This window comes from Equus asinus, chromosome 9 (genome assembly GCF_041296235.1).
Source record: "Equus asinus isolate D_3611 breed Donkey chromosome 9, EquAss-T2T_v2, whole genome shotgun sequence".
Lineage (NCBI taxonomy): Eukaryota > Metazoa > Chordata > Mammalia > Perissodactyla > Equidae > Equus > Equus asinus.
The window spans coordinates 11,711,746-11,724,712 of record NC_091798.1 but is presented as its reverse complement, the minus strand read 5'-3'; the positions used below and the strand labels follow the sequence as shown (position 1 = coordinate 11,724,712).

Below are 12,967 nucleotides of genomic sequence, written 5' to 3'. Positions count from 1 at the left end.
TGAACTTAACCACTGTGCCACAGGGCCGGCTCCAACTTCTACTGTTAAGTAACATTTTTTGTTCTCACTTTAAAAGTTATTGTGAGTAACATCTTGGACTCTCACCTCCTAAATGCCTTCTTGTCTAATCATCGGTGGCGTGCCATCACATGCTAATATCTCAAAGCAACATGTACACTGAAGGGGATGGTCATCATTACTGATCACAGATGTCAACTCACATTGTAAAAAGTCTTGATAAACTTGAATTTTTTCCTCCACCTAACACCTATTTGTGTTTCAAAACTTGGCACGGGCATCACCTCCTCCAAGAAGCCTCCCCTGACTTCCTAGCTGGGTTGGGCACGCTTACTCAGAGCTGCCACAGCCCTGTGCTGACTTCTGACATTGCACTCAGATTGGGAACTGTAATTACCCACACCAGCTGTGCATCCAGACCTCCGTTTATCTGTCTCTGTTCCCACCAAGGGGACTGAACCGAGACAATTACACAGAAACAGAGGGTGCTCTGGCCACAGAGAGCAGGGGCCCTCGCCTGGGGAGGCTGGGGAAGGCTTCCTGGCAGAGGTGGTATTTAAGTTGCTATCTAAAAGTATTCTGAGGGAAGGCATAGGCCAGAGAGGAATAAAGCAAAAATGGACCAAAAAAATTACAAGGGAAAAGAGAAAAAGTGAGACACACACACATCAGGCGTCGGAGTCAGCAAGGGATGCTCGGGCCTTCTGCTTCCCTGCACTGTCTCCCCTACGCCTGGCCCTCCCTCCGAGGCAGTCCATCCCTCAAGACCCCCGGGGCCTCACCATGGCCAGCCCGGTTTCTCTAGAAACACAGACGGCACCGGTGGCGCCCCACACTGCACGGCCTCACAGCTCTGCCAGGTCTCCCCGGGGCAGCCCCACGCCCCGCCTGGCCAGGAGCCTCACCTTCTCGTGTTTGCGCACCAGCTCATGCCGCTGGAGGAAGTACTGGTCTTTGAGCTGCTGCTTCACCAGCTGGTGCCTCTCCTGCAGGTGATGCTCCTCCATCTCCCACAGGGCCGCCTCCCGGTCTGCAGAGGACGCACCGCCTGTGAGGCACGGATGGCCGAGCCGCCCGGGGACCTCGCCCCCCCTGCGCTAGGCCGCCTCACACTGTAGCTACGACTGTGCCCCTCTGATGTGCCCTCATCTGACTCTGTTGGCAGGGCTGACCGAGCCAACATTTAGAAACTTCCTTAACACCTAAGGGATGATAGCTCCCAGCAGCGTGGGACAGCAGTAAGTGTCCAGAGTCAGGAGCCAGAGACACCAGAGACCTAGGCTGGAACTCAGCTCCATCACTGGTATTTGGGATGGGCAAAAAACCCTCTCCAGGCCTCAGCTTCCTCCTCTGCCAAATGGGCACAACCATACCACAGAAGGACAAAGGTCCCTGGGAGACATTTTTATGTGCGATCCACACTGCAACTCTGCTTTCCTAATGGGCAAACAGGAAGGGCTCATGTAAAAACCCCAAAAAGACAGGTGTGTGCCCAACCCAGACCTCTTGTCACTATTTCCTCTTTTGAAAACATGGGTGAGACCCTCCTTGTCCCCTGCATGTCCCATATATGCATTACGAGACAGAAGCATCTGGCATTTTATCACTGGATGTCTGTGATTCGACCCTTGCACTCAGCAGCAGGGCAGGGAGCTGACGTCAGAGGGAGTCTGCGTGCCCCGCAAGGCACAGGCAGGCCGTGCTCACCCATGGCGAATGCTCAGTGGATTGCCCTGCGTTCCTGTTCTCTGGAAACCGCTGTCTGACCATGGTGCATTGCAACATGATTTGGCTTTCAAACCAAAACTAGAACCACTGTCCCATAAGTGAGACGGTTCTTATGGACATTACAGGACAGAAAAAGGAAATGCAGCCTTTCCTGAAACATCCGTGGCTCTATTCAGGGTGTTGGGACATCGAGGACCCCATTTTGCCATCCACCCCAAGTCCTGAGGGGTTTGCACTGCTTAACTGCATCGCCATCAAACCCTGGCTGCGGCACCTGGTAGACAAGGGCACCAGAGGCGGCGCGTTTCTATCAGCTGTGTGTCCATTTCCTCGTGGCAGTCCGGACCACAGGCCCAAAAGCCCACAGGCGCCACAGGAGTTTTCACTCATCCAGTTGTTTAAAATGTAGCTCAAACAACAGATTTTTAGCCATTAGAGTCTGCTTGCTTTGCGTACTTCACAAACCTGCATGCAGCGTCTACCAACCATGGATAAGACAAACCCCAGAGCCACAAAGACCCCATGCCCTGCTACCCTTCAGAGCTCTCTACCGCAGAATCTCCCCATCTGAGTGACACCATCCAAATATGTAAGCCCCCCCATCCGCATCTTCCCCAGGAGCTCCCCCGCCCTCCTCTCCCTGGGGGAGGCCCGCCCTGCTGTCTCTGGAAGGCCTCGTGCTGTGAGGCATTAGCCAGCACGCAAGCCTGTTGAGATGCCAGCGCACCTGGGTAGTAAAGCGCTCGGCTCCAAGGTGACACCCACGTCCAGGGCCCACCCCACCACTCAGGAGCTGTGCAACCTCGGCCAAACGACAGCCACTCTCCAAGCCTCAGACTCCTCGTCCATCAAAACGGGGAGAACACAGGAGGAGGGCCTTGCAGAGTCAGGTGAGGATTCGACGAGACGAAGGTATGAAAACGGTCTGGCACCGGCCTGGCAGAGCAGTCGCTCAGGACGTCGCGGCTGCTATGAGGGGGTCTCCATACTGTCCCCACCTCCCACCACGCCCTCACCAAGCTCACTTATTTACAATTTCTGCCCACTCGACAGGGCTTCCTTGTTTCCCCTTGACATCTGGAATAACGTCCAATAGTGTTGGTGCTAACTGCTATCTTCGCCTCGGCCCTGACTTCAGCGGGAGATTTCCTCGCGTTTCCCGGGAAGGATGTTTGGTTTCAGGGTGGAGAAGACCTAGCTGTCGAGGCTGGGATGGCCATTCAGAGATTCTGGGTCCACCTGGGGCCACCCGTTCTCGGACACCCACCTCGAAGGAGCTCCTGCTTCCTCGTGAGGCACTCACGCTCCTTGTCACAGATCTCCCGCCGGTTGTCGGCCGTGAGCTTCTTCATCGCCAGCTCCAGGTCCTCCTTCTGCTTGGCCAGGAAGTCCCTGTCCTGTCGGGGAGGAGGACAGACCTTTACCGAACACTGGCTTTGGTGTCTCAACTTTTTATTACAGAAGAAAAGCCATTATGATCAGTAAAGAAAATTTGGAAAAGAAAATACATGAAGGGGAAATTTAAGAGAGACTTAGAGACATATGAACCAATTGCAACATGTGGGCTTTATCTGGACCCTGATTCAACCGAGAAATTGTTAAAAAAAAAAAAAAAAAGGCTTTCATGAGACAATCGGAAACATGAATACTGACCTGACTGCAAACGTGTTATGAAGCAATTATTGTTAAATATTTAACTTTTTTAAGTGTGTTTGTGGTATTGTGGTTATTTTGTTAGAGATACATACTGAGATACTTACAGGTCAAATGATATGTCTGGGATTTGATTCAAAATAATACAGAAGAGTGGGGGAATGAGTGCACGTGAACTGATAATTACTGAGCGTGGATGATAGGTATATGGGCATTCATTATACTATTATTCCTATTTCTGCCTATGTTTTTAATTTTTCATAATAAACAGTAAAAATAATATTAAAATTAAAAAATTCTAGACAACATATAAGAAACTAAAAACCCCCACTAATCCTATCACGCAGGATTAGCAACTATTGTGGTCTAACTATACAAACGTACCTACATCTATTGTTGTTGTTTCACAAAAATTATTTAAAAGGACTTAGATATTTGCACACCTATGTTCACAGCAGTGTTATTTACAATAGCCAAGGGATGGAAACAACTCAAACGCCACTGACAAACAAATGGGTGAACAAAATGTGGTAAATGGAATATTAGCCTTAAAAAGGAAGGAAATTATGACACATGCTACAACATGCATGAATCTTGAGGACATTATGTTAAGTGAAATAAGCCAGCCACAAAAGGACAAATACTGTATGATTCCTCTTAAATGAGGTCAAATTCATCGAGACAGACAGCAGCACGGTGGTTGCCAGGGCTGCGGGGAGGGGCAATGGGGAGTTAGTGTTTAATGGGGACAGAGTTTCAGTTTTGCAAGATGAAAAGAGTTCTGGAGATGGATGGTGGCGATCATTGCACAACATCGTGAATGTATTTAATGCCACTGAACTGTACACTTAAAAATCGTTGAGATGGTGATTCTATGTTATGTCTATTTTACCACAATTTAAAAAAATCATTTAAAAGACCTTTCCATGTTATAATATAATATTCTATCAAACGAGGTTTTTTTTGTTGTTGTTGTTTTGTTTTGCTGAGGAAGACTGGCCCTGAGCTAACATCGTGCCCATCTTCCTCCATTTTGTTTGTGGGATGCTGCCACAGTGTGGCTTGATGAACAGTGTATAGGTTTTCACACGGGATCCAAACCTGTGAACCCTGGGCCACCAAAGCAGAGTGCACAAACTTTGTCACTATGCCACCAGGCCGACCTCTATCAAATGAGTTTGACTGGCTGAAAATATTTCATGGTATGGCTATACCCTAACTTATCCACCCAATATAGAATTGGTTCCTTCTAGATTTTCTCTATTTTAGATGGTGCTGCTCTTCACATTCTGGCAGCTAAATGTCTGTGAACCTCTGTGATGACTAATCCTCAGGAACAGTCTCCAGAAGCAGGATATTCAGGCTAAAGGATGTCACAGTTTTGAGGCTCTTGATACGACTGTCAGAACTGGCCTCCCTCTGCGGGGATGAGGGCCTGTCTCCCCGACCCCCCCAGCCCTAATCATAGTGTCAAGGGACAGGTTACAGGGCAGTAGAATGGTGTCCTGGAGAGAACATCAAGTATGAATCAGACTGAGTCTGAGGGCTTGGCCCCACTATTACCTCTGCAATGCCACCTCTCTGAGCCTTAGTTTCCTCCTCTGCAAAGGAGAGAACAAACAGCACCTACCCTGTGAGCCACCAAGGCTAATCCAGACAACAGACAGAGCGCTTGTAAATGTCGACTCTAACTTTCTCTGCATTTGGGGGCAGAGGGAGCAGAATGTGCCAAGACTCCGTAGTGGGAGAAAACGAGAGCACTGCCCCACAAGGGAGGAGAAGGAGGCGGGTGAGGCTGGGCAAAGGGGACCCGAGAGAGGCTGGCAGGGGCCAGGCCTGCAGGGCCTTGTAAGCACATGAGGAGGCTGCTCTTATGTTATGGACAAAGGGGAAGCCACTGAAGGGCTTCAAGGCCCGGGGCTGTGGGGGGAGGGTGACAGGATCAGATGTGGAATTCGTAGCGATCGCCCCTGCTGGTGTGAGAGGAGGAACTGCAGAGGAGCAAGAGGCGAAGCGGAGAGACCCGCTGGAGGCTACTGGAGCAGTCCCAGCAAAAGATGACCATGGCGAGGGGGGCGCAGAGATGTTGACAAGTCAACAGATCCAGAGACGGCTTGGAATTTTAAAAAATAATCTACACTTCAGGAGGTGATGAAGGATTGGAGGGAAAAGAGGGTCAGGAATGACAACGTTCCTGGTCTGACACCACGGTGGAGGATGGTGCCCCTGCGAACAGGAGAACGGGTCCAGGCCTGAGAGATCATGGGTTTGATGTCTTTGAGACTCCAAAGACACCAGTAGGCGGGTGGATGTACTGGGTTGGTCACAGAGATGTGACGTACAAACAAAGCCTTTAGGAGGCACTAAAGGCTTTGGGAGAGGTGGATGTAAAGGGCTGGGGTATCCAGAGACAGGAGAGCTCACTGCCAGCTGGAGTGAGGGCAGGCAAGGAAGGCTGCATGGGGGAGGTGACAACAGGGATGATAACAAGGATAGGCTGGGTTTAGGCATCCAGAATAAGAGATGGGTATTCCAGGGGCAGGACACGAGCAAAGACAGAGGGGAGGCCGGGTCACCATTCAGCGTCTCCCACCTGGGACTCGCCAGCCCCTCTACTTCCTGACTAGCGGCAAGGACTCACGAGAAGCTGCTTCTTCTGTGCGTGCTCCTCCATCTTCTGCTTCATGCTCTCCTTCCGCTGCTGTCTGGGGAGCTTCTCCACCTCATTCTTCACCTGCACCAGAGAGCAGAGAGGGGCTGGGTCAGGATACCTCCTCACACTGCCTCAAAAAGAAGTCCTCAACCCCAGAACTCCTGGGCCAGGGAGACCGAAGACGAGGCTCAGCTTCCCAGCCACCAGGCCCCACCTGCTCTCCACCAGGCCTCTCTGACACGAGGCCCCTGCTGGCCTAGCCCGGCTGCTGCTGGCTCCATTGTCCAGCGCCCAGAGCAGACAGCTGCCATCTTTGCTGCTTGGTATCCACCCCCCAGCTTCTGATGACACAGCATCTCAGTTTCCTTTAGGGCAGTTTCTCAACCTTTTCTTCATTATTGTCCCCTCATAAGTCCTTTTAGATCTTTTTTCCTAATCACCCACCTGTATGAAATATTAACCCTCAGCTATACTCTCAACCTGTTAAACCATTATAATAACTAAGATTTCTTAACCCCTTGGGGGCGCTATCACCCAGCTGAGAATGCGTGCGTAAGGTGCCACCTCCTCAGTCCCTGCCATTCAGGTGGGGCTGACCCCCAGCCACCCCCTCCATGTGGCACTAAGCTGGGCACTGATCCAGGCTGCCATCCCGCATATTCCGTGCCCTGACTTCAGCGACTGGTTCAGAGATGAACACATGATCCTTGCCGGGCCAGTGAGAGCTCTGGGGTGTTTTCTGGAACTTGCTGAGAGCCGCTCTCTGTCCTCTGGGGTGGCTAAGCTGGGAGGATGCAGGCCACCGCGGGCCACCCTGGAGGGATGTGAGGCAGAACCACCGCAGGGAGGCAACGCCAAGACACGAGAAAGAAGGATTCCTGGGGACACTCCTGCCTCCTGGTCAGAGGCAGGAAGGATCCTCGGGCCAGCTGGAGCTGGGTTTCTGTCATTTGTAACAGGAGAGAAGGGATTCACGGCGCTTCTTTCTAAGGAATCCCAAGTTCCTCAGACCGTTCTGAGGAAGCCACACCCGCACAGGGGCCCAACACCCCCAAACAGGCGCTCACTGGCACAGGGCTCAGGAGCAGCTGGTGAGGGAAAAATACCGTCCAGGATCAAAACAGAACTTTCCAGGGGAGTTCTACTTTGGCATGGTGAGGCAAACCAAACGGCCTCTCCTCCTGCTGATTACAGTGAAAAACCCTAGACAAAATCAAAAAGCAACTAGCTGAGGACTCTGAAAAGTAAAGAAAAGCAGGTCACTATGAAAGGGAGTCAAAACTTCTAGAAGGGGCTGGAACAGGGGTGAGGTTCCTATTTTTTTCCTTCTGCTCTCCTGACTTTGCACCAGTTCAGAGCTGCACGGCAGTGCAGTGGGGAAGGTGGCTAAAACTCTGTAAAAAGACTCATGTTTCTGTCCAGAGAACCAGGAAAAGGAGCCTGTGCAGGTCAGAGAGTGTGGGAAGAACCCTGGAGAGAAGACATCAGAAAAGGGAAATCCCTAATTCTGCATATGAACCCACACAAGTCTCAGGCTCCTCCCCAAGTCGAATGTGAGAAAGAAAAAGCAGAAGAGAGAGAAGGCTGTGAAAACTAGACTAAGACCGGGACCTCCGCCCACAGGAGATGGGATGGCACTCGTGGTCCGAACCTAACAGTGCCCTGCCTGCTAAAGCAGAAAGTTAATCTCCAAAAGATTATAGCAGGACCCAGAGCATACAGAATAGAAAATTCAAAATGTCAACGACACGATCCAAAATTATGCCACATACAAAGAATCAGGAAACATGACCAATTCTCAAAGGAAAAGATAATCAACAGATGCCAGTTCTGAGATGACACACACACTGGAATTATCACACAAAAACTTCACAGCAGCTATTATGACCACACTCCATGAGGTAAAGGTAAACATTTGTTGTTTGCGCCATGGGGTCAATTCCGACTCCTAGCAACCCTGTGCACAGCAGAGTGGAACCCTGCCAGGTCTCTTCATGCCATCCTCTCACCTTCCAGCACTCTATCAGACAACGCTCCACTGCTTTTCATAGGATTTTCATGGCCAATTCTTTTGGAAGTGGGTTCCAGCTCCTTCTTAGTCTGCCTTAGTCTGGAGCTCCATTAAAGCCTGTCCAGCATGGGTGACTCTGCTGGTATTTGAAATAGCAGTGACACAGCTCTCAGCATCACAGCAACACGCAGCTGCCACAGTATGGCAACTGACACACGGGTGGTGTGGTTCCCTCACCGGGAAAAAAACCCAAGCCGCAGTGCTGAGAGTGCCAAAGCTTAACCACTAGACACCAGGGCTGGCTAAAGGGAAACATATTTGAAATCAATGGAAAGACAGAATTTTACTGCAGAGAAATACAAACTATTAAAGAACCAATCAGAAAATTTAGAACTAAATAATACAACGTCTAAAATTAAAAACAAAAAGCACTGGATGCAGTGATAGCAGAATGGACAACAGAGAGGTCAGTGAAAATGAAGACTAATAAAAATTACACAATCTGAACAACACAGAGAAAAAGATTAAAAAGGAGAAAGTTTCAGGGACTTACAGGAAAATATCAAAAGGTCTAATATTCACGTCTTTGGTAGTGCCAGAAGGAGAGGAGAAAGAGCCTGGTATAGAAAATACACACCAATAATGGCCAAAAACTTCCCAAATTGGTGAAAGACACAAAGGTACACAATCAAGAAGCTTGATGAAACCCAAACAGATTAAATTAAAAGAAAACTACACTTCTACACAGCAAAATGAAACTCTTGAAAATCAAAGATTTAAAGTTCTTGAAAGCAGCTAGAGAAAAATAACACATTAATGGAGGAGAGCAATTTCAACGACCATGGATTTCTCAACAGAACCACAGAGGCCAAAAGCCAGCGGGACAACATCCTTAAATTGCTCAAAGAAAAGAATGGTCAACCCAGAATTCTATGTCCAGTGAAATCATTTTTCAGGAATGAAAGCAAAATAAAGATATTCTCAGATGAAGGAAAAATAAAAGAATTTGTTGTTGGCAAAAAAAGCTAAACAGAAGTTCTTCAGGCTGAAGAGAAATAATCCAAGGGGGACCCTTGAATGAAGAAAGGCAACAGAAATGGTAAATATGTGGGGAAATATAAGTAATTTTTCCTGCTAAGATCTTTAAGATAGGGACGATTGTTTAAAGCAAAAGTTAAAACATTGTCAAAAGAAGTTATAACATTGTCTAATGAGATTTTTAATATACATAGATATAATACATATGACAAGTACAACAAAAACGGGGGAGTATTAAGAAACGTATATGGTTGAGAGCCTTCTCCATTTTACTTGAAATGTTACAATATATCTCTACATAGATGCTGAAGGAGTTAGGTATGTATATTATAATGCCATAGAGCAACCACTGAACACACACACACACACACACACACAGAGATACTTAAGCTACCTGATGAATTAAAATGTAATTCTAAAAATATTCGAATATTCCAACAAGAAGCAGGAAAAGGGAGAACAGAGGAACAAAAATCAGAGAGGACAAACAGAAAACAAGTAATAATTTCATTAAACGTAAATGGCATAAACACCTTTAGTAAAACACAAGGATTTAAGAAGATTGGCAACAGTTGTTAGCTCAGATGCCAATCAAAAACAAACAAATAAACAAAAAAAAAACAAAAAAAAAGACAAGGATTTTCAGATTAGATTTTAAAACATCAAAGCCCAACTACAGTCATATGCCATATGATGACATTTTGGCCAAGAAGAGACCACATATATGACAGTGGTCCCATAAGATCAGTACCATAGAGCCTAGGTGTATAACAGGCTATAGCATCTAGGTTTGTATAAGTACACTCTATGATGTTCGCACAACAAGGAAATCACCTAGCAATGTATTTCTCAGAACATATCCTCATCATTAAGCGATGCATGACTGTATGTGCTGTCTACAAGAAACCCAGGTTAAATATAAAGATATAGGCAGGTTGAATTAAAAGGATGGGAAAAGATATTCTATGCAAACATTAATCAAAAAGAAAGCAGGATTGGCTATATTAATATCAAGGAAGACTTCAGAACATAAAATATTATCAGGAGTAAAGAAAGACATTACATAATGATAAAAGGAAGGGCCAGTTCACTAAGAAGATATGACGATTTTAAAAAGCAAAAGAATTCAAAAACATGAAACAAAACATGACAGAACTGAAAAGAAAATTAAATAAATCCCCAGTTATAGTCAAAAATATTAATACTTCTTTCTCAGTAGCCAATAGAAGAAATGGACAGAAAATTAGTAAGGCTGCAACAGACATGAAAACACTATCAATCAACTTGAGCTACTTGACATTTATAGAACGCTCTAGCCAACAGCAACAGAACATACATCCTTTTCAAGCGCACAAGGAACATTCAGTAATACAGACCACATCCTGGGGCATAAAACAAACCTTGATCAATTTAAAAATTGAAATCTTAAAAAATATATATGTTATTTAAACACAATGGGATTAAACTAGAAATCAGTAACAGAAAGATATGAAAGTCCAAACACATTTTAAAATTAAATAAACTTCTAAATAACCCATTGGTCAAAGAGCAAGTTGCAAAGGAAATTAGAAACTAATTTGAACTGAATAAAAATTAAAATACAATCTATCAAAATTTGTAGGATGAAGCTACAGCAGAGCTTAGAGGAAAATTCACAGCATTAGATGCTTATGTTAGAAAAGAAAAATAGTCTCAAGTCAATGATCTAAGCTTCCACATTAAGAAACTATAAAAAGAAGAGCAATTTAAACCCAAACCAAATACAAAAGCAGAAACCAGTAACACTGAAAATAGAAAATCAATGAAACTAAAAGCTTGTTCTTTGAAAAGGTCAAGTACTTATTCTGCATGGACACTGGCTCTAACGCTTAATGCAGTTCTCACTTAATGCTCAAAATACCTGTGTGAGGAATATGTGGTTAACTAATTAACAAAACAGCAAACTCCTGCCTATGGCCTACCACCCTCCATGATCTGGCCCCTGTCTACCTGTCCAATTTCATCTCATGCTAATCTTCCCTACACTTCCTGAGTCCCCACCACATTGATCATTTTTCAGCTCTTCGAACACTCCAAGCTCTTTCCCACACCTCAGGGCCTTTGCACATGCTATTCCACTATCCTGGAATGTTCTTATGCCTGGCAGCATCCTTGTGGTCTCAGCCTAACTGTCATATGCTGAGACACCTTCCCAGACCACTCTAAAGCAGACCTCTCCATATCTTCTCTTGTTAACTAGCCTATGTGCCTTCACAGATGTATGCAGTTGGTAAGTATTTTATCTATTTGATGGTGTACTGGGTTTTTTTTTCTGGCTTCTCTAGCAATTAACAGCTCCTGGAGGGTAGGGACCCTGTCTATTTTGTTCAGTACAGTATCCTCGGCACCTAGCACAGGACGACACATGTAGATACTCAATAAAACAGTAGCTGAATAACTCCCACTTTGACAGAAGGTCCTAGGGCTCAGGGAAGCAGCTAGTGCAAAGTCCAACGGGTGGCTCTGAGCCACGAGCCAGGACTCAGAGCCAGGCCACCTTCCAAGCCTGTGCCTGCTGCACTAGAGCTGGGGGTGTGCTCAGCATCGCTCCCGGCCTCTGCTCCAGCCCCCTAGCCCTCTCTCAGCAGGAGGGCCAGGACCCAGGGAAGGCAGGTGAGACTCTTGCCTCAGGCACAAAAGGCAACACCAAAACATTCAGCAGTCAAGATCAACATTGTAAAAAACCAAAATTCAGGCAAAAAAGAGTCATGAAGAAAATACTAAAATTTTAGATACAGACAGGATCCAGCCATACAGCAGCAAGGCTCAGCCTCACCGCCTCACCCTGGCCCCAGCCCTGTCGGGTCCTATCTTTATTTTAAATAACTGATACTCTGTTCATCATGAATATTTTGCACTAATTTTTATTTTATTTACTTTTTCCTTCTTCTTCCCAAAGCCCCCCAACACATAGATGTTTACTCTAGCTGTGAGTGCCTCTGGCTGTGCTATGTGGGACACCACGTCAGCATGGCTTGATGAGCGGTGCCATGTCCACGCCCAGGATCCGAACCAGCAAAACCCTGGCCTGCTGAGCGGAGCATGTGAACTTAATCACTCAGCCACAGGGCCAGCCCCTCATTTTTACTTTAAACATTTCATTAGAATACCGTCTATCTTCGTTACTGAGTTTTCTGGCCCCCTTAAATTTTGTGCCCGAGGCGAGTGCCTCACTTGTCTCACCCAGCCTGGCCCTGCTCCCACGGGCAGTGCCTGAGGCCCAGTGGGTACACCAAACGTCATGCCAAGCATGATAAAGTCAGGCAGCTGGGCTCCGAGGCCCCCAGCCCTGTGGACCACTTAGAGGCTGTCCACCCACCGCTCCCATCTGGAGATGAGAAGGGCCTGGACTGGTACACCTGCCCTCGTGGCTTCCACCCACTGCTCCCTCCCTCCTCCTGAGAGTCTAGGAGAGAAAGCATGCCCGGCCCCCAGGTGTTGGGCTCCACAGAGGAAGGCATGGGCTGCTCTTTGGGACCCAGATGCCCTTGCCCATGGCAGGCTGCAAGATACGCCTCCTGCCCTTGTCTCAGGACCATCTGCCTCTTTGCCACCTCACCCTTCCCCTTCCAGGTGGGTGGGGAAAGAAGGAGAAGAAGCTCGTGAGTCCAAACCAGGGGACTGCTATTCTGGGAGAAGAGAGGACAGGGCATAGAGGACACGTGTGTTTGCCCACCCAGCACTCACGCCCGCTTCCGGTGACAGCATCTCAAATTCCCCTGGGCCGCCACCCCTCCTCTCTCCTGCTCTCTTTCACCTGAGGTCGCTAAGCAGGGAGGATAGGAAGCCGCCGGGGACCACATGGCGAGGGCCTGCCTGGAGCCAGG

The 12,967-nt window shown here is 47.4% G+C and overlaps 1 protein-coding gene across 2 annotated transcripts in view; it reads right to left on the bottom strand.

Annotated features, from left to right (window-relative positions):
- The window catches only part of STK10 (serine/threonine kinase 10), a 105,858-nt gene that overhangs the window by 9,454 nt on the left and 83,437 nt on the right, over positions 1-12,967 (bottom strand). For both annotated transcript variants that reach the window (XM_044777670.2, XM_070517088.1), the window contains exons 13-15: positions 6,041-6,133; positions 3,014-3,143; positions 924-1,048 (exon numbers count right to left, since the gene is read on the bottom strand). In XM_044777670.2, coding sequence (XP_044633605.1) covers positions 924-1,048; positions 3,014-3,143; positions 6,041-6,133 — 348 coding nt within the window. The remainder of the gene's footprint in view (positions 1-923; positions 1,049-3,013; positions 3,144-6,040; positions 6,134-12,967) is intronic.